Source organism: Trachemys scripta, chromosome 11, assembly GCF_013100865.1.
Source record: "Trachemys scripta elegans isolate TJP31775 chromosome 11, CAS_Tse_1.0, whole genome shotgun sequence".
Taxonomy (NCBI): Eukaryota; Metazoa; Chordata; order Testudines; family Emydidae; genus Trachemys; species Trachemys scripta.
Genome location: NC_048308.1, coordinates 15,150,184 through 15,172,932, shown reverse-complemented (window position 1 = coordinate 15,172,932; position 22,749 = coordinate 15,150,184). Strand labels below are relative to the sequence as shown.

The 22,749-nt window shown below is 39.5% G+C and overlaps 1 protein-coding gene across 8 annotated transcripts in view; it reads right to left on the bottom strand.

Annotated features, from left to right (window-relative positions):
* Positions 1-4,208: 4,208 nt before the first annotated feature.
* SLC35F5 (solute carrier family 35 member F5) overlaps positions 4,209-22,749 on the bottom strand; it is a 54,156-nt gene continuing 35,615 nt past the window's right edge. For 6 of the 8 annotated variants that reach the window (XM_034786356.1, XM_034786352.1, XM_034786357.1 and 3 more), the window contains 5 exons: positions 20,226-20,385; positions 14,632-14,722; positions 6,954-7,108; positions 5,891-5,979; positions 4,209-5,300 (listed from right to left, as the gene is read on the bottom strand). In XM_034786356.1, the coding sequence (XP_034642247.1) occupies positions 5,898-5,979; positions 6,954-7,108; positions 14,632-14,722; positions 20,226-20,385 (488 nt within the window). In that variant the 3' untranslated portion in view covers positions 4,209-5,300; positions 5,891-5,897. Of the gene's footprint in view, positions 5,301-5,890; positions 5,980-6,953; positions 7,109-14,631; positions 14,723-16,148; positions 16,754-20,225; positions 20,386-22,749 lie in introns of those variants that run through there. The other 2 variants (XR_004647729.1, XM_034786358.1) reach the window with 2 other exon arrangements.

Below are 22,749 nucleotides of genomic sequence, written 5' to 3'. Positions count from 1 at the left end.
ATCACATCCTTGGATACAAGCTGTTTAAGATCATCCACATTTCCCTGAGAAATCATGCTATGATATTATATAAAGTGCAAAGAACTAGTGTTATTGCAACACAATGTTGGAAAAAACAAACCAAAACCAACAACAAAATACAACAAACAGGCAAAAAACCTCCCAGAGAAATATCAAAAGGTAAGGTTTTCACTGCATCAATAACTCTTATCAAGTTGCACAGACTATATATACAGTTATGCAGTACTCAACAGAACTGATAATATAGTAAGGATTTACACTAGAAAGGAGATAAAAAGTAATAGGACCACAATATGGTCATATAACTCAGTTGTGCAAAAGAAACCTTAACTTCAGCTATTTTCTGATTTTTGTGTAGCTTATTTCTCAGTACTAGCATTGCGTTAATGATGAGGGGGTGGAACTGCACTGCATTTGCCTGTCTTCTTCGTGTTAAATTCAGAAAACAGAAAAGTTTCCAGATCACTAGTTAAGAGACACTAGTCGGTCTGTGACTAGCAATGCTTGTTAATGAAAACTGTACACTTATCAGATGTGCACAGATGCATGCCGTGCACTTACAGCCATGGGTGCCAGGTTTGCATAATTTTTGGTGGTGCTCAGAACGGGTCCAACCAGAGGGCGGAGCAGAGGCAGGGACAGAGCAGGGGCGGGAAGAGGCGGGGTAGGAGCTTGGGGGAAGGGTTGGAGTGGAGCAGGGGTGGAAAGAGGCAGGGCAGAGCGGAGCAGGACAGGCTGGGGACTGGTTGCTCACTGCTGCCAGCTCCAGGTTCCCTGCTAATCTCTCAGGCTGCCCTGGACTCCACGTCCCTCCGAAGCACGGTGCCCCTGTTCATCCTATGGACAGGACGGTTCTGAAAATATAAGCCCAAACATTGGTGGAGCTGGATCCATGTTCCTGAATATTGGTGGAGCGGCGCACAGGCAATACAGGCCCACATAAACTTGCCACCTATGCTTACAGCCTGCTCAGGTGTGTAGCTACGTAAGATCCAGGATGTTTTTTTTTCCCCTACTGTGCATTTTTTAAAGGGCATTTTCAAATAGCCACTACTTCATTACATCTAAATGAAACTAAGTGCCTAGCAAAAATAATTATTCACTGAGGCCATTTGTCTGCAGAAACCAATCACAACAGTAAACAGCAGTACCTAGGCACAGTGGGGATAATTAAACAGGAAGAATGGCAATTGCATAAGGCAAGGAAACTCAGTATTCAGGCTCTTACTATTTTAAACTTCTCGTCTGCTGTGTAATAGGTATGTGATGCACATAACAGCACACACAGTATGTCATGTACCACATGCAATACCCTGGTTTTAACTGTCCTTTGAAGGGCATTTAGTATTTCAAAGGAAAATACTGCTGAAGGCCCCAGTTCAGTAAAGCACCTAAATCTGTATGTAACCATCATGGGTTTACTCAAGTGCTAGCGGTTACGTAAGTGCTTAAGTGCTTTTCTGGAGTTAGGCTAAAGTTTGCAGCAGCCACTAGCAGTAAAAGGGTTAATGCAGTTTTGTGTAATTAACAGATCCAGCTGAATGTAGCCAGGAGAACTGAACCCTTATTTACCCTCTACTGGACTGCACAGTGTAGTGCAGCAGACTAATTGTTACTCCCATTCAACTCTTGAGTTCCAAGACTTATTTTGGGGCAGTCAGAAAAATCACTTAACTTTGCTCTGTATCAGTTTCTCCATATGTAAAAATGAAGATAATTATTTAGCTGCCTCATAAGGATGCTGCGATAAATGAGTTAATTTTTGGACAGCACTATATATATGGCATTGTTTTTCAATAATGTAGGCATATGTGGGAAATCACTGCTCTTTAAATATGCAACATTCAAAGTATGATTAATTTAAAATATGAGAAGATTTTTTTTTTTTTTAAGTGTATACACTTCCTACAGGAAATAAATCAAAATCAAGACATTCCAATTAAACAGTAAAAAAACAAGTTATGGTAGTCCATATTGATAAAGAGAATTCTACCAGGAGAGATAGCTTCTTCACATTACTGTAACAAGAAACTGATTCCAGTTGCATGCCATGTCATGTTAAACAAAAACAAACCAAGAGTATTATATTCAACATGTCGCCACTATTGCACAGATACCTGAGATTCAAAAGCTAAATCTCTTGTGCCTTTACCAAGCAACCATTACAGAAAGCTCCATGAATCACTTATCTAACAAAAAAGACAGTTACTTACAAAAGATGTTCTTATACTAAAAATCACAAGTTGGTATAGAAAATCTCATTACCTCTTATTAAATGCAGGCACAATGTAACACAATATATAACTTTAGTAATTAATACTGTAATACATACATCTCTTGTAATACTGGGGCACAATTGTTTAAAAATCTAAGGCCTTTCAGGGAGATAATTTGTTTTGTATTTTACATTCTACTCCCCAGAATGCTACACTTTAATAAAAAGACTGCTGAAGTCATTTATGGTATGTAACACTTTATGATACTAAACAAATCTGATTTCTCAAAACTTTTTTTTTTTTCTTCCTTTTCTTGGAAAAATTAGTGAGGAGGCCCCAGCATCTGAATTGTTTAAACATATAACGTTATTTGAATGTTCTTAGGAGGCAGAGAGAGAAGATTTTCTCTTATGTTCATTTTTTTTTCATCTTATGTTCATTTTTTCCAGCACAATGTATTTCTCTACACAATTTAAAACTGCTATGTAAAACTCTATAAACTAACCAAGAATTTGATGATAGATTCCACATCTTTGTCATGTTTTGTTATGTTAAATAAGGATTCTGGTTCACAGTTATATGTCACAGCCCAGAACAACTATGGGTCATGGGCAATTGATTTAAAAGGGAACCGTAGTTTTCTTCTGAAAACAGAGCAACACACCTGTTGGAAAGCAAAAGTAGCCTTGCCTGGCTTATCTCTGCAGATGCCACAATCCTTATCCTTCTCGCTGCTATAGAGGACATGATTTAGTGCTGAGCATTAACTAGGCAAACTTGACAGAAGCCAAATATTAACTGAAGATGTAATCATTATTTAAGGGAACAACTATTTGCATTCCACTGCCACTATGCCTTAATTAATGGCTTTTCTTAGTAAGGATTCCGCTTAAATTCTCTGGAGTTATCTTGTTTCCTAAAAACCATTTTTAACCTTATCAGGAAAATTCTCCTCTTGCCAAACATCCAAAATTCTAACCAAGATCAAATATAAAAATAGTTCAACTGCGGCATTTAAAGTTCCTGTCTTCTCATGGGTACTTGAGTAACTGACAGACAGAGACATTCACTTTTAGTTGCACTGTTTAAAACTAATCCAGTTCAGTAGTACTGAAGGTTATTTTTTATTCAGTTTGATGTACATCAGTATTTCTTTCCAATTTTTATTGACCTCCATTTCTGCAAGAGATCAGGAACTCTGGCTTAAGTGTTCAAAAGTAGGAGTATAAAGGATAGGTGACTAAATATTGGGACCAAAAATGGAATTTTTGAAAGTATCTAAGTGACTTCAAATGGGACTGTGCTTGTAAATCTTTTGAAAATCCCAACCTCAGGTCCTATCGTCATGTTCCTACTTTGAAAAAGGTTGGCCTCAGATAAGTTTTGTTCATAGTTTAGTGACCAACCATTGATATAAAATTCAGAAAAATATTTGTATTTGATAAAAATGAACAAAGAAATAAATATCTGCCTGCAAGTGTAATCGCCTATGTTTTAACTTACCCTATACATTTCAATTAACAATAGTCTTCTCCCTACAGCTATTGATTTTGGGGTTGAATAAATTAAAAACTAATCTTCTAAACATTCTTCCAAGTCTGTGGTCTTAATGCAGTCCAGTTAGACTAGTTTTTTTCTTTACATCACCAAATCACCACCACCATTTCCACAATTAGTATCCTTCTTGGTGGAAGTAATATAGAGATCAAAGACTGAATGGACATTTATCCCTAGAAAAACCTCACTTCCTCCAGAACAGGGTTGAGACAAAATGGCAGAGCAGCATGAGAAAGCTTGCACTGTCAGTGTAGGTTTTGTAGTTATCTGGAGGATTCAGTCACCTTGACTGAAAGTCCATCTGTACTCTTTATAAGCATGACAATTCACTAAAAGACAAAATAAATTAGTAAATACCCCTTGGCCAAAGTTACCAAATTTTACTTTTTGAAGAGGGCAATGACTGTCTTCAGGATTCTTGTGAATATATTTATTAATTCGTTACCTTTCAGCACCAAACAGAACAGCAGCATTGCAGTAGGGAAGAAAACTCAGGTCACAGTGAAAGTTAGCCATTACACAATAATTTCATTAGGAAAACGAAGTCAACATGATTATCTCTAGCTTTAAAATTGCTTGGAAGATTTGAGTTGAGATTAAGAGAGTAACTACAAAATTTAGAAGTTTACTTGATGGTTTTTTCCCCTCAAATAAGCAGCTGTGCACATGGCATCTTGGAATTATTTACAATTTTGCATATTAAATAATTTTGACTATTAAGTTTTCAAAAAGAGACTGACCCTGAATTATGAACTTTTACATCAAGTGCTTGTCCAGCCAAATTTATGGTAATTACCGCCTTTAAAAATACATAACCTTTTTATACTAACACGTCTTTAAAAGTTTCAGATTGTTAGGTCATAGCAGATTTTTAAACACAAAGCACCCTTTCCTATTACAAGGATTTTTAAAATGGGATAAAGCAATATACGTAATGTTCCAGAAACTTGCATACATCCTGCTCTAACAGTTGCAAAAATGTACTTATTTAATAAATTAAGATATTTTTTCTAATTTCATGTGTTAATATTCAAATAGACTTTATACAAAAATGTTAATCCGTACCTATTACAAGTAAGCTACATATTTAGCTTTTTTCATCTGAGCCTGTAAGAAATGACGACCTGCAGACTTATTAACGTATTCATTTTTAAAGTAATTTTTGAACAACTTGTTGTCCAGCATTTAACAAAAATGTGAAAACAAAAAATAAATCACCAGACCAGCATTTGCTTTCTTGATTATATCAAGTAATTTCAAGTTGAGTTTTATAAGGCAGGTTGGTTGTTTAGATGGACTGGGATTTCCTATAGTTGTAGTGATATGCACATAGTGAAATTGTTCGTTGATAGAGTTAGATGAAGACAGGCAATTATAGGAAAATAAAAGTTTAGTTTCAAAAGAATTGAAACTTTTTTTCCCAAATGTAGAATAGGCACTGAAATATGGTTCCTTATGGACTTTACAGGAGATTGTCTCTTCGCTGAGTATGAAACCATCTTGAAACTGAAAAAAATGAAAACAGAATTATTAATGCTATGCATTAGGGATGAATTGTATTGATTTTGACCTATAGTTCCCATTTTCTATACCTTTTCCAGTCATAGTATTAAACGTATTTGAAATTGTGCAAGCGGAATGGTGAAAAATAGATTGCAAATATATTGTACAGCTGGGATACATTTTGTTTTGAGGCCAAACAGGAATTATTAGAATATGGAAAAAAATGACCACATTTTTCTAAATCTTGCATTTCTAGTTATATTAGCTTTGCAAAATTCTACATACTCACTTGTCAGGGAGAGCAGCTTTATTTATGTATTTCAAGGAAGAGTATCAATCATGATAAAGAGCGAGTGAGTAAATTTTGTGCCTGCACAGGTTAATTTCCATGACTGTTTGACAGACTGGTAACATACACGAGCTCCTTCTTTAATTCATGCAAATGAGAGTTAATAAAACAGGTAAAACTACTGAAGCTAATGGAATAATTAGCAAGTCCATTGTAAGGTGCTAACAACCTCAAGAGGAAAAAAATTGACTTAAGAGTTTGAATGTATTCACTATACCTTTTGAAGTTTACTTGTTAAACATACCTATTGCCTATGAACAGCAGTTTTCTCCTTCTTGAGAAACACTATGCATAGGGATGAGGCTTTCACACTGCTCACTTTCCTCTGGCATTCTTAAAGAGATATCAAATTCATTTTGTAATTATAGAAAAATCTTAACCTGGTTATATTGTGACAGGGAGACATGAATAGTAAGGATGGTAATGCTATAGGAGAGTTACGTATTATCTTGAGTTGTGTTCATTAAAAAAACTAAATACTTCGGTGGATTACATATACTGTACTAGAGTGGTCATAATTAAGATCTATAGATAGCCATTTGGTGCCTCAGAAATATAGCAAATACTATGGTAACAATAATTAGGCAAAAGCAAAACTGTAAAGAATATTCACTGCAGAAAAATTTCTTTTAGTACAATGGGATTTTAAGATGGTGGCTTGTCCCCAGCCCATGAAAACTCCACTGCCATACCCAAAATCTCTTTCCAGGCACAGTTTTATTTTCCAAACATAGATAAAAAAACAGAACACAAAAACAAACAAACAAACAACAGTTCTTCCACCCCCACTGGGCTACAAGTACTAGGGGATTTTCCCCTTTGCCTCTCTCGTTCCATCCTGTTTCAAGGCCTGTTGCAGGATTCCTCCTTGTTCCTCTTCCCAGGGCTTCTCCCAGGAAGCTCTTTTTCCCCACTGCCACCCCTTTAATGGACTCCCTGCAGCCTCTGCCGATCTTTCCTTCCTGACAGACCAGCTCTTTATACGGAACACATGTCCGCCCTTCAGCTGCGCCTGATTAATGAATAGGGTTGGCAGGACCCAGACCTCTGGCCCTTAAAGGACAGACAACCGTGTCACAGGGATTTTTATAATTTTGTCTCTGCCCTCACTGGATATTAGGGCAAAGAACGGAGATAAAGAATTACACTGGTAACTAATCAAACAGTCAACGAGGTCCTCTTAAAGGAGGGGAAGAAGGGGAGGGGGCAAAAAAGCCCAGGGTGAGAGTTCTGAGGCTTCTGAAAGAGGTAGGATACATAGGGAAGGTGAAAAGAAAAGTTAGGGAAGTTACAATAGGTGATCATACCTCTGAATTCGATGCTTTCTGCAGATAAAGGCAAAAATTCTTCTGATTCCTACCATCACTGGATCCCAGTTGTTATAATGGCATAAGAAAGTTGCAATGAAAAATGAGAAAAATACAGGGATTGCCCCTGCAAAAAATAACCAGGAAAACTGCACCTGGAATTAGAGCATGAATATAATTTATCCAACAAAGCACAATAGTAGTTTCTTTTAACATTTGATTTTTTTCATTTGTGACAACTGCCATAAAATTGAGAAGTGTCTACTATTGTTATTGTTAAAAGTGTCTAACTTGCATCGAGATTGTAAAGACAACTACATTAGTAATTTATTAGCTCCTATTGTTGCTACAATAGTGTCAGCATATGTGTAAGACATTTCAACCTGGAGAAAAAAAATAAAATCTATTTGTAAACCATGTTGGGTCTCAGTTCCTTTGAATGCTGACCAATGTTACAATTTTTGCATTTTAACATTTTCTATAAGATCTCTTGGTTCATGTCCTCAGTCACCCACTGTGTTCAATTCCCTTTTTTCCTTACCTCCTTACATTGGGTTCTTCACCTACATTTTTCCTCCCCTTCTCCTCCTGGTAACATGGTTCTCTTTTCTAGTTTCTCAAATGATCTCACCCTTACTCATTCACTCATGAGCCTTAGAAACTGTACTAGGTACAGAATATCAAGAGAACTACATCTTCTAGCTAAAAGCTGATGTGGATCCACATTCAGGTGAGAAGCCAACACTCCTCGCAGGCATGGAAAGAGATGTGCTGGGATTCATACTAGGGTACTGCCCTTAAACCTTCTTTTGGGGACTCCATCTTCCATATCAGCCTCTGGAAAATAGGTGTGCATCTCCCCTCTCCTAAATTATGTCTGGATGCTGAAAAAATGGAAGCACTCTCTTTGTTTCTCCACCAACCTGTACAAGTTTGATGGCACTAATCCATGAAAGTTTAATTGCCAAAGATGAGCGGGCAACTGAATTTTCCAAGCCCTGAAACAACTGTATGGACAGCCCAAGTGAAACGTTACAAAACAACATACACCTCTACCCCGATATAACGCGACCCGATAGACCACGAATTCGGATATAGCACGGTACAGCAGTGCTCCGGGGTGGAGGGAGGGGGGAATATAACACGGTTTCACCTATAACGCAGTAAGATTTTTTGGCTCCCGAGGACAGCATTATATCGAGGTAGAGGTGTACCTACTCCACCTAGATTTGAATTTCTGACCAACAGTTTAGCTGGAAAAAAAACCAAATATTTCAGGGCAATTTGTGCCCCCAAATGCCCATTTAAAGAGACAGAGATGTGTGCATTAAAGAAATAAAAAACAAACAACAACAACAACTGAAGAGAAAAATCCTTGGAAGTGGTCCTAGCAAAGAAATTCTGATTTGTGTCTGCCAAATAAAGCATGTCAGAAACTAATAATTTTGGAAGTAACAAGAATTTGTTCTTCCTGAGTGTGTGTGTGTGGGGGAAATACAGCACATTTTATTAAGTTATTTGCTCACCTGTTTTGAAAGTGAGCCATAAATTAGATGAACAAGGTTTTACCTGACTCCAGGGTAGTAATAGTTAGCCTGAGCATCTGGAATGTCTATTACATATGTAAAGCTTCAAAACAGAAATTACAAGGTCTGTTGCTTTTAAGAAAAATAAAATAAAAAGCAGAACTACTCCCTTTAAAGCTTCTTTTTAGCTGGAAAAAGCTGATTAACTATAGACGAGGCTCCCCCTTGTGGAAAAAAATAAAGTCTTATACAGTGATAAGAAATCTTGGGGTTTTAATGACAGAGTATGGACACCACCTCATTCTTAGGAATCTATATCTGCAGTTATTAGAATTGATTAGTGTCCACATTAATTTCTAACTGAGACTAGCTTCAAACAATTGAAATAAACGAGCTTAAAAGGTACATTAAAAACATGGGGGACAGCGTGACCTGGTGAATAGGCCACTGGACTAGGACTAAGAGGACCTGGGTTCAATTTCTGGCACTGCCACTAATTTGCTGGTTGACCTTGTGCAAGTCAATTCACTCTCCGTGCCTCAGTTTCTCCATCTGTTAAATGGGGATTATGATACCAACTTCCTTTGTAAAGCATGTTGAGCTCTATGGATGAAAAGTGCTTTATAATAACTAGTATTATTAATAGCTGCAACAAGTTTGACTTGTAATGTCTAAAGCATGCAAGTGTTTTATATGTTAGTACTTTTCCCCTTTTTTTCCCCTTTTCCTCAGAGCTTCTGTGTTTAGGAGAGAGGCAAATCTTATGCCTCCCAGGGAACACAGCCAACCTGAAGACCCAGTTTCAGAGGGAATGCTCCCTTGAGCTAGTTCTATCCAGAACAGCTCAATTACAGAAGGCACTGAAGGGTAAGGAAGGGAAGAATTCAGCACTCATCTAGCCACAAGTTAAAACCAAAGACAGACATAGCCTGCCTAGGTCAAATCAGGATGATGTTAATTAGGTGTGAGAAAGAGACAGGCAGACAAGGTCAGACAGGCAGACAGAAACCTGGATGGTAGATGACAGCCACGTGAGGAGAAAATGAACTAGAAAGTGTGCAATTTGAAGCTGAAAAGAAAGTAAGACAGAAGAGGGAAAGACCCGTACACCATTACCACCTTTCTTGGTGGCAATGTCTATGGGGAGGTGAAGGAGGCAACAGATTGCTAATAAAAGGGTATCCAAAGGCAGACTCCAGAGGCAGCAGCAGTTTTCAGTGAGGGTGAAGAGAGAATAGTCAGAAATAAAAGCAACAGGAAAATCCACAAGGAGCAGGAAAAGAAGAGCAAGAAAAAGGTCAGAGGGTGTTGTGCCTGAAGGATGGAAAGGGTTAGGGAAGGTAGGGAGGAAAGGAGTGGATATGTGCAAAGGAGTAGGATTAAGACAGATGTTGCCAGCAGATAGACGGAGAAAGCAGAGGTAGAAAAAGATTTATTAAGATAAGGAAAAGAAGAAAGAGCAAGTGAGCTGAGAGTAAAAGAAATGAGATTTGTTATTAAATGTTTTGGGCTTATTAATATTATAAATGCCAAACAGATTCAGTTCAAGTGTTCAGATTAAGTGATGAGTGCCATAAAAATAATTAGAAAGTTAAAAGAAACTATCTGTTGCTACTGCATTAGTGTGCCTCGCATCTGTCATGCAACATTGCTTTAATGCTGTCTCTTCCATTTCAGATGCTGCAGTGGTTTTGTGTATTTTGTACTTATACAGAATAAATTCTATTTATTTAAATGACTGGGCTGAGAATCTATTTGGGTTTATACTTCAGAGAAGAAACTGTTCCAGTTTTCTGGGAATTACGAAAGAGGATTCCTGTTCATTCAACCATTGCCGCGACTAAATTTAAACAAATTGCCTCAGAATATGAAAAATAATAAAAAGCTTGTGAGCCTTTTACACTTCAAAGATATAAATATAGCCTACATGCACTGAACTGAAATTCTTCTTGTTTTTGTGGAGAAGAGTTGCTTTGATTTACTGAAGAACTTTTCATTTACTTTTATATTCTTGGTACAATGTTTGTTTGTGTCCTTCATATGAATTGCTTAAGTTTCAAGACCAAGACAATTAGGCTTGTTTTGCCTAGGCTTTAGCTTATTCACATGAAATAATTTATTTTAGTTGGAGTTTCTGTACACTTAAAGTTGAAAACATCCTAAAGCTGCACCCTAAAGTTGAAAACATTTTCACTTTCTTCCAAATAGAAAGGATTTACTTCATGTCTGCTTCCACTACTATTATTCAGGTTTGAATTCAGACATTTTAATGCTTGTCATTTTCTTTCTTGTGGCAACTGGCATTTCACATGAAGAAAGGCCTTTTTAAAATAACCTACCACAAAAACATTGGCCCACCTAAAATGTCACTACAACAGACTTCACAACACATACAGATGTTGCTGAACCCAATGTCCAAAAAATAAGATTTGGGAAAAGTCAGCCTAATATAACGGAAAACAACAAAATAAAAACTGATTCCAGTCTTCAGAGTGCTCCGCAGCTTCCAGAAGATACTGTATTTTGGGAAATAGCCATTAAAAATGTCATGTAATTGCATAAAAATAAGGCAATAAACAAAGCTAGAGGAAGACCTGCATTTTAACGAGACACATGACCATAGAAATGTTTCCTCTAAGTTTTCTTTGTACTGAGCAAACAACAAGCTTCACTGAGAAGTTCATTGTTGTCCTTGGGCAAGATTATTCTCATGCTTTCAGGCACAGGAGGGAGTGCTCTGCCTGTGGAGTGGAAGGAAGTCAGCATGTTGGGGGGGGGGGGGGGGGGGCAGGGTGAGTGCTCTGTATGAAGACCAGGGAAATGAGGGAGTCAGAGATAGGGGGAGTGAGGGTGTCAGAGGCAGTGAGGCACAGGAGAGATGTGGGGCAGTGGGACAGAGTGGGGGGTTAGAGTGCCAGGGATAGGAGGGGGAGAGAAGTGAGTGCTCTCCCTAGGGAGCGAGAGGAGCTAAGGAGACTCAGAACAGCGGTAGAGGCAGCTGGCTCCAGACAGGGAAGAGGGGGTTTGCATCTCTCTTGCCTAGGGTAACTGCTCCCAGCCCTGGTCCATTCCTGGGTACCATGGCAGCTGCTCCAGCCCCTTTGGGTCCCACTGTCACCTCCACCCCCTACAGCTGGGGAGCCCTTAGTCACCACTTCAGCTTTCACAATGCCCACCCCAGGAACAGAGGAATTTGTGAGTGGCATCACTTGTGACACACACAGCCTCATGTGCATTCAGTTTACAAGGAACGTTGGTCAGAAGTACACGTCACTGAAACAGACTATATTTTCAAGTTTTATTATGCAAATCATATTGTCCACACATTGTGAGGAACGCATTGATATCCTTGTGCATCTGAATGGTTTTCCAAGACTATAGTGACATTTCAGATGGGGATGGTCTTAGCGACAAGCGTAAATGCTCCTTTTCTAAATCAGGGCTTTTATCTGGCTGCATGATCATGGTGAGTTTAACGTTGCCCTTATAACGTCCACTCTTGTTGAGGAGGAGATTCTTCTCTATGTCACTAAATGAATGTATATCATGGGACATGCAGCTCTTGGAAAGGGGAACATCTTCCAGACTTTTGACACTTGGGCCTCTAAGTGCCAAAGAGCTTAGAAAGAGCAGAGTTGAGAGTCACCCCCCTTCACACAGAGCAATGGCTGTGGCAGGATTAGGAGGAAAGAGTTCTAAAGTCTCAGCAGGAAAAGACACCTGCTTCTCACCACAACTCCACTTGGTTTTCCAATTGGAAAGAGTGGGAAAAGTGTTCAAACACAGTCAGGTAAAGTTGGCTCACGCTCCACCAACACACTCCTACCCCTTTTTTCCAGTAGAGGGGAAAAGTGAGAAGATGGGGGGGAAACCCTTAAAGTTCAAAAAAAAAAAAAAAGAAACACAAAGCTTTTCAGTTTATTAAAAAATCCCAAAGAGACATTAAGTCAACATGAAACAAAAATATGGACAAAAAATACACACAGAAAAAGATCAAAATTGTTCATCCCTGTGAAAATTTTGTGATCAGCTTTATTCTCCCCACATTTAAGTATCAGAATGGGGACAGACCCTCTGCAAGCAAATAAAAGAATATCTCAAAAGGAATGTAAAAAACTGCAATTTAATGAGCTATTGTAATAAGTTATCTAATGAGCTAATGCATTACTTTTTAAAATAATGCCTGGGCTAAAAATGTGGTGTAAACTGAACAACCACAAGTAACACCTGAAACCTGTTTCAGAATAGCAGCCGTGTTAGTCTGTATCCACAAAAAGAACAGGAGTACTTGTGGCACCTTAGGCCTTGGCTACACTGGCAGTGTACAGCGCTGCAACTTGCTGCGCTCAGGGGTGTGAAAAACACCCCCCTGAGCGCAGCGAGTGCAGCGCTGTAAAGCACCAGGGTAATCAGAGCCTGCAGCGCTGCACACTCGCTTGCAGCGCTGCAAGCTATTCCCCTCGGAGAGGTGGAGTACATACAGTGCTGCGAGAGCTCTCTTGCAGCGCTGGTGGCGCGACTACACTCACGGCAGCGCTGTGAAGTCCCAAGTGTAGCCAAGGCCTAAGAGACTAAGTTAATCTCTAAGGTGCCACAAGTACTCCTGTTATTTTTACCTGAAACCTGTGTGTTCACTCAAGACATTGATCCAAGTAATTTTTCTTGTGGGGTACATAAGGAATTTTTAGTGTACTTTTATTATCATGTTTGTGGTTGAGCTTTGACCTTTTGAGATTTTACAAACTACCCCACTTCAGAAGAAAATACATTCCACTGAGAGTGGTGGGAGTGATCAGCAATTGGCAAACTGAGTTAATACAGGACATTTGGAATATTAAAATCCACAGGTTTCCGGAACTAAATATATTGACATCATATTGAGTACACCCTCAAAGAGCTGCCCAATGTACAATTTGGGTGACTGTGCCTACCTATATTCCTTGTGCAGTTTCAACTGAATAGAACGGGGGGGGGGGAGGAGGGGGGAGGAGGGATTACGGTCTGGGGCCCGCATCCGGCCCTCCAGACGTTTCAATCTGGTCCTTGAGTGGGGTCCAGGGCTTGCCCTGCTCCGCGCTCCAGCTGGGGAGTGGGGTCAGGGTCTCTCAGAAGCAGTGGCATGTCTGCCCTCCGGCTCCTATGCATAGGGGCAGCCAAGGGGCTCCGCACGCTGCGCCCGCAGCTCCCGTTGTCCAGGAACCGTGGCCTGGCTGCCCCTCCGCATAGGAGCCGGAGGGGTCGACATGCCACTGCCTCTGGGAACTGCTTGAGGTAAGCTCACCCTCACCCCCTCCTGCACCCTAACCCCCTTCCCCAGCCCTGATCCCCCTCTTGCCCTCCGAGCCCCTTGGTCCCAGCCCGGAGCACTCTCCTGTGCTCCCAACCCCTCATCCTCAGCCCCACCCCAGAACCCGCACCCCCAGCTAGAGCCAGTTTATATGAAAATCATGACAAAAATGATTTAATTGTAATAGGATAGTCAACAAAAATTTAGACAATTTAGTTTGAGGGGGAATATAAATGAAAAATTGTGGCTCATTTCTGTTCTAAACACACTATTTTTGGATATTTATTTTAATCACATGCAGTGTTCTCTCACAGTTATTAACTTATATGACACAATACCCATGGAAATAAGGTGTTTGTTTTTTTAATTGGGACCTCTTCATTTACAAATTTAATTTAATGTTTACCGTATTCATAAAATCTAGGATTAAGCTTTAAATTGTCTATCTTCTGCAGACATTAACCTACAGGTTTTTTACATCACTAACTGAATATTTTCAAGATATACAGGGCACAGAAAGGATTTTACACTATTAAGTTGCTGTTTAAGGATGTTGTTACATGCTGATCTACAGGTTTAGTTAAATGATTAGACCAGGGAAGGGAACTGAAGTGAGAGAGTTTGGTGATTTAAATTACTTTTCATTGAAGTTGTATTTCAGCAAGGCAAATTAAGTATGCAGTAACAAACAAGATTAAGATACATACAGCAAGGATGACAGACAATTCAGTCTTGATAATTAACAGTAATAGGAAAATACTGTACATTGTGTACATTCAGCTTTAACACTGGCATTGCATTAAAAGACACCTACTTAGACCTGTTAATAATGCCCAAATCTTATCAGTAATCAAGTGTACATTACCTTCTGCATGCACATGTCAGCTATTATGGACAGAGGTATTGTAAGGCTTAGCGCAAGTGTGCCTATCAGTGATGAGGTAAGAAAGCAGCCCCTAAAAAAATATAAAAGTCTTATTTAAAAATTAAGACAAATACTTTAAAGTGCAGAAGAGATTTAATCAAGGTTATCTGTTAGTTAAGGTTTGTTTTAAGTGTAAAGCCATAAGGTTTGTTTTCAAAAGTCCTTTGCAGGACACCTTCAATGTGAAAGTGACTGAGCCATAAAATATGAATGAATGTTTTTATATATATATATATATATATATATATATATATATATATATATATACATTCATTATATATATTTTAAATAAGACATTTCATGGAATTACTGTGAATTTGAAGTATTCTTTCACGAATTATTGGCCCAACAAAAGATCTAGAGTAAGGCTTGCCTAGTTTGAACCATTTTGGTATCAAGTTAACAGCACCCAAGATATTAAGAAAGGCTGTAAGTTAGACACTATGATCCATCAAGTCAATGATCCCAAATGTAAAACCAGGCTTGACAACAGATATCTTTATAAGAGGTATTCTGCTTTGTCATGTAAAGAATCACTGATTTAATAACTCTGTAAATGCTTATTTTCCCACTTCAGTCAATACTGTTCATTAAACTTAAACTACCTATTTAGTCATTAGTCTAATGGTATTGGATGCTTGCGGACTATCAAAATCAGTAATTAGGAAGTTTTATGGGTAATCTGGAAAAAAAAATAACTTCTACCCTTTTTTGTTTCTTTATCTCCATCATCAAGAAACAAAGAAGGCACCAGATATATTTTTTCTATTTTAATTTAACTTCCTAATTACTAGGGCTGGTCAAAATTTTCCATCAAAACTGTTTCAACAGAAAATTGATCTTTCTACTAAAAATCAAACAAAAAACCCACAATAACTTTCGACAGACTGACCTCCTGTTAAAAACCAAAAACCCTACCCTCCTACCCACCCCAAATAAAACCTCACTACCAAACAATCCCCACACCAATAAAGTTTCTGGTTGAAAAATGCCAGGATTTTATTCAGAAATGCCACCACATTGCCTCAACAGAGATGTACTCCAGGTGCCTCAACACCCCACTCCCTGTGGGCCAAATTACCAGACAGACTACATCTCTTATGATGTACCGTAGTGACATTACCAAATCAAAATTTTCTGTTTTCCACTGAAAGTTTTCAGTTTTTTGGCCAAAATGTTGAAGTTTTCCCACAGAAAACAACCCCTTCTCCCCTGGTTATCTGACCAGTACTAATTACCAACTTTAAACAAGACCTTAACTTTAAGAATATCAATCTATTTTATTTTTAAAAATTCAACTAAGTCTTTCCCGTGTAATTATATGGATAACTAGAGAATGAGCAGGAGTCAGGGCCAGCTCCAGGGTTTTGGCCGCCCCAAGCAGCCAAACAAAAAAAAAAGCCGCGATCGCGATCTGCAGCGGCAATTAGGTGGGAGGTCCTTCGCTCTGGACGTGACGCCCCTCTCCAAAGTGGCCGCCCCAAGCACCTGCTTGGTAAGCTGGTACGCTGGCCCTAGCAGGAGTGACATCACAGAAGCCATGCACATGAAACCTAGTTAATTGAAAGAGGATGTGATTTTTATTCACATCACAAAATTGTTTTATTTTTGTTAACACCTATTAAACTCAAACAGTTTGATCAAACAGTTGGAAAAGTCTTTTGGGTAAAGATTTAATGCACCTGGCTCTTCAATTAAGGAATGAGAGAACCCCCATTCCAAGCCACTGGGTCCTTTTCAGAGCGACTTCCAGCAAAACAAAGACCAACAGACTGGACATGATATTTGTAAAGTTAAAAAAAAAAAAGGGCAGAAAAAATACTTGAGAGGGGTAACGGGGGGAGTGAGGGGAAGCAAACAAATTTTAGGCCTTGTTTATAGAGCATAAAGCAGCAAAAAGCACTCTCCACTCCCCCAGAATTAAATGCACAAATCTAAATTTCCAGTTCCCGTTCACAACGCTTAACTGGTAGGTACTTTCTATGACCCAACTTTAAGTTATTCCAAATACAGAAGTAATTCAACCACACAGAAATTAAGTCGTACAAAGTTTAATTCAAACCTACAAATGTGAAGAAACAAATAATTAAGACTCAAAATCTGCCACTTGGCTCTTCAGCTTATGCATTTATGCCGTTGTACGTACAGAAAAGTGTAATTAAACAAGCAAAAACAAAAAACTGGTCTTGTTGGGACTATTTGCATGAGTAAAAGGACGTTTGATGTTAACTCAAATGGATTTAGAAATATTTTAGAGAGAGTTTGGGGACAAAATGAGATTTCTCATTCACTGCATTGCCACAAAATCACTAGCTTAAATTTAGGAGCTGGGATCTCAACATTTAAATGGTTTCAGCTCAAACTAGTGTTACAACAAAAGAATATTTTTCTAATCTACACTTTGGCAATTATTTTTTTTTTTCCAATTTAGCAACCTTGCATCATTTTTCAGCAATGATTTAATACCATCACTAGAGAGATGTCTCTTATTAGCAAGATGGTGTATAATATTTCAAAATATCCTGTCAAATAATTAAAATAAAACTTATCAAAATACTAAGAGCCTATACTCTGTGGTGCATGTGTAACCTTTGCAGTGTGGCTCAGTCACCCCCCAGTGACTAGGCCACTCAATTCAGAACCCTTACACAAAAAACGGTTATTCACCTTCTCGTAACTGTTCTTCGAGATGCGTTCATGACCATTCCAATCAGGTGGGTTCGCACTGCGTGCACAACAGCAGGAAGATTTTTCCCCTAGCAGCATCCGTAGGGTCGGCTTGGGCACCCCCTGGAGTTGCGACTTCATGGTTCCCAATATAGGGCCCTACCGACCTCAGTTCCTTCTTGCCGACTACTCCGACAGAGGGGTAGGAGGATGGGTATTGGAATAGACATGAACACATCTCGAAGAACAACAGTTACAAGAAGGTAAGTAACCGTTCTTTCTTCTTCAAGTGCTTGTTCATGTCAATTCCAATCAGATGACTCTCAAGCCCAAGTTGAGGAGGTGGAGCAGAGTCGTCCGCTCATTGGAACACTGCTCTTCCAAAGAATGCATTGTCTGTGGCCTGCTGGGTGATTGTGTAGCACGTGGTGAAAGTGTATATGGAGGACCATGTCACTGCTCTGCACATTTCCTGGGTGGGGACCTGCGCCAGGAATGCCGTTGAAGAGGCCTGAGCCCTGGTGGAGTGCGCAGTGATCGAAGGAGCAGGCTCCCCTGCCAGGTTGTAGCACTCACGGATGCAGGATGTGATCCTCAACAAAATCCATTGAGAAAAGACATGAAGACCTTTCATTCTGTACACCACTGCCACGAATGACTGGATAGACTTTTGGAATGGTTTAGTTCTCTCGATGTAGAAAGCTAGCGCTCTGCGGACATCCAATGAGTGAAGCCTTTGCTCCCTGCCACTCAAGTGCAGCTTAGGATAGAACACCAGGAGGAAGATGTCCCGGTTGATGTGGAACTGGGAGACAACCTTTGGGAGAAAAGCTGGGTGAGGCCTGAGCTGAACCTTGTCCTTATGGAATACCATGTAAGGAGGCTTTGATGTTAGGGTTCTGAGCTCAGACACCCGCCTAGCTGAGGTTATTGCTACCAGAAATGCCACCTTGTACATGAGAGAGAGCGTGCGCGCAGGGAGCACATTGCTAAAGTCTCAAATGGCGGCTCCAAAGGTCTGGATAAGACCAAATTGAGGTCCCAAGCTGGAACAGGCTGTCGGACCTGTGGGTATAGCCTGTCAAGACCTTTAAGGAAACGGCTGACCAATGGGTTGGTAAAGACTGAGCATCCTTCTGCGTGTGGATGGAAGGCAGAGATGGCAGCCAAGTGAACCCTAATTGACAACACAGTCAGTCCCTGCTGCTTGAGGTGGAGAAGATAGTCCAGTATAAGTATCATCAAGGCGAGCGTCGGAGACTAATGGTGCTGCGCCGACCAGATTGAAAATTTCTTCCACTTGGCAAGGTAGGTAGCTCTCGTGGCGGGTTTCCTGCTGCCAAGGAGAACTTGTTTGACTTGATCAGAGCAAGAAAGCTCCATTGGGTTCAGCCATGGTGCTTCCATGTTGTGAGGTGGACTTACTTGAGGTTCGGATGTTGGAGACGGCCATGATCTTGAGTTAGTATGTCTGGAAAGAGTAGCAAGGTAACTGGGGCTTCCACGGACATTTCCAGGAGTGATGTGTACCAGTGCTGGTGGGACCAAGCTGGAGCTATCAATATCACTGAAGCTTCTTCCCCCTGTATCTCGAGGAGCACCTTGTGAACAAGAGGGACGGGCGGGAACGCATATAGGAGATGGCCTCCCCAGGGGAGGAGGAATGCATCTGTGATGGAGCCTGGGCTGTGATTCAGGAAGGGCAAAACTGCTGACACTTCCTGTTGCATTGCGTGGCGAACAGGTCTATCTGGAGAAAGCCCCACTGATGGAAGATTGAGTTCACGACGTCTGGGCGAAGGAACCACTCGTGGCCGTGGAATGACCTGCTAAGATAGTCCGCCAACTCGTTCTGTACTCCAGGGAGGTACGATGCTTGCAGCTGTATCAAGTGCTCTACACAGAATCCCACAGCATGAGGGCTTCCTGGCAAAGGGGAGAGGAGCATGCCCCCTCATTTGTTGATATAAAACATCGCCGGGGTGTTGTCTGTCGTGACTGATACACATCTACCTGTTAGGTGGGCTTGGAAAGTCTGGCATGCCAGGCATACCACTCTCAGCTCTCTGAGGTCTACCACACCTGATTGGAATGGACATGAACAAGTACTCAAAGAAGAACCTCTGATCCTAGTTCTTCTGCTCATGCTGTAGAGGACTATGGTCTTAAACCCAGAAGTCTCAGGTTCAATTCCTACTGTTACTGACCCGTCCGCATTACACATTATCCTAGATTTCCTTTGTTTACTGACTTGCTGATTCACAATTCATCTCCTAGTGATTAATGCAAGCTAATAAGATACCAGTAGAATCATTTTTCAAAGATCTAATTTAGTTAAACTTTTAAACTATGAAAGTACTTAATTTACTGGGTATGATTCTTGCATTACCAGTATATTGCAAGAGCCTGGAATTTAAATAATAGTTATAACGTAAACTCAGATAATCCAAGATGATTAATGCCCACCTTTTTTTCCGTAAGTATATTGTTTCAGCAGAAATCAACACAAGAACACTACAATTTCAGTATAAACAGGATCCTCAAAATTTCTTCATCTTTCCTCATAACATTTTTATATTGTTTGCCAATTATAAAACTATTAAACTACTGGGTTTATTCTTCTTAGTTCTAAATAATATGTACACTAGTTTCTTTCTATAATCTCAAGCCATTTTCTCTTTACAATTATCAGGCTAACGGCTCTTAAACCGTACTTTATGATGTATCAGATGACTTCCTCTAAGTCAGACTGCCTTTACCGTTCACTGGAAAACAAAAACACAGCCTAATCATTCTGACACCGGAGCAGCTCACAGTTTTTAAGTAATGTATCAGAGGACAACTTACATGAAGTAAACAGTACATACCACAGCCAGAGGAATTCTGACAGAACTGTTCCAATAAGGCCATTAATGACAATGCACATCAATACCAATTTATTGGGAAACTCAAAGGCCTCGAATCCAGTATAATGAAGTAGGAAGAAACCTGGCCATAGCAGCAGCAGATTGAAGAGGCCTACAAAACCTGAAAATAAAAATCAAATTAATGTTAGTTTCCTTTCAGTTTCATCATAATTATTTATTTACCTCCTTCTCCCCTTACTTGGCTTCCCTTACAGTCCAAATGTCTGGCAAGAGCTGCAGAAAAACTATCTTAATAGGTTATTCCTATTCCTGGGAAAAGGAATACAGGAATCTTTAACTGAAAATGGTAAGCAATATTTAAATATTTACAATATGCGATACTTTTAGTAGTTTCCCAAGTTCAGAATGCGTATTTGGCTTTCCATAAGTAAAGCAATCTTCCATTTTAAAGATTCCAACAAGAAAGAATTTACACTAGCAACAGGGATGATCTAGAGCATGGGGAATCTAGGGTGTCACGACCACCATCATTTTTTAATGGCTAAATGGGAGATGGTCCCATAACTATTGAGAAGGACTCCTGAAGCTTTTTTTCAATTCCAACACAGGGTCACAGTATGACAGCTGGTCTAGTAACAAGGCATAAAACAGTTTAAAAAAACAACAACAAAGCTCTACCATGGACTTTTAAAAAGTGGTGCTGGTCAGTAAGCGCTCCTGACTGAATCCAACTGTTCATTTGAAACAGGGGTGCTTTGGACAGTTACACAAGGGTCATAAGAATAAAATATGGTCTGAGAAAATAGGTTGTCAGTGCCTACATGTGAAAAGAGAACTAAAAGATCAAACTTTGGAAAAAAAGGTTGGGAATTTAATTCCAAGTTAATGACTACTACTTTGGGTTTCAAAGCTTGGTGCATGAACCACTGGTGGTCAATGAACAACTTACTCATAGGTCTGGAAAAACTAGCTGACTACATGGTGCTGGTTTTACTTGTTTCCAACTGTTAAAATTACTTTAAACAGGACAACTAAAATATATATTCAATACCTTAACTTTTTGATAAAAGTAACTGCAGGAGTTGCCACAGGAATGCTAATAGTATTGCCAATGAAAAAGGTGATGGTATAAAAGATATGGTCTACCTCACGAGGATCAGCAAATTCTTTATCTATTGGGACAACAGTTCTGTTTCTCAAGTGAAATAACAGAATCATAGATATGTAATGCTGGAAGGTACCTCAAAAGCTCATCAAATCCAGCCCCCTGTGCTACAGCAGGACCAACTAAACCTAGACCATCCCAGACAGGTGTTTGTCCAACCTGTTCTCCAAAACCTCTAATGGAGATTTCACCTCCCTTGGAAGTCTACTTCAGAGTTTAACTACCCATATAAATAGAAAGTTTTTCTCTATTGCCTATCCAGATCTCCCTTGCTGCAGATTAAGCCCATTACTTCTTGTCCTATCTTCAGTGGACATGGAGAACAATTGATCACTGTCCTCTTTATAATAGTCCTTGACATATTTGAAGACCGTTATCAGGCCCCCATCTCAATCTTCTTTTCTCAAGCCTAAACATGACCAATTTTTTAAACCTTTCCTCATAGGTCACATTTTCTAAAGCTTTCGTCAACTTTTTTGCTCTCCTCTGGACTCTCCAATTTATCCACAACTTCCAAAAGTGTGGCACCCAGAAATGGACACAATGCTCCAACTGAAGTCTTGCGAGTGTTGAACACAATAATATAATTACCTCCCATGTCTTACATATGACACTGCTATATATACACTCTAGAATGATACAAGTCTTTTTAACAAATGCAACACATTGCTTACTCATTCAATTTGTGATTCACTATAAACTTTAGATCCCTTTCAGCAGTACCACCTTTTAGCCAGCTATTCCTCTTTCATAGTTGTGCATTTGAGTTTTCCTTCCAAAGTGAAGTACTTTGCACTTGTCTTTATTGAATTTCATACAAATTCTCCAATTTGTCAAGGTAGTTTTGAATTCTAAGCCTGGTCTCGAAAGTGCTTGCAACCCCTCCCAGTTTGGTGTCATCCACAAATTTTATTAACATACTTTCCACTCCATTATCCAAGTAATTAATGCAAATATTAAACAGTAGCAGACTCAGAACTGTAGCAGAGTAGCAGACTCTGGAACCCCACTAAATGTACTCACCTTACAGTAATTTCATCTAAAATGCTTTTCCCTTGTTTGCTTATGAGAAAGTCATGTGGGATTATTTCAAAAGCTTTACTAAAAATCCTGATATATCACATCTACTGCTTCCCCTTATCCACTGTGCCAGTAACACTATCAAAAAAGGGAAATCAGGTTGGCTTGGGATGATTTGTTCTTGATATATTCATACTGGCTATTCCTTATAACCCTCTTATTCTCTAGGTCAAGAGTAGCCTATATTCTGTCAAGGTCCAAATGTCTTGACTACCCTTGCTCTAGGTGCTTACAAACTGATTGTTTAATAATTTGTTCTACTATCTTTCCAGGTATCAA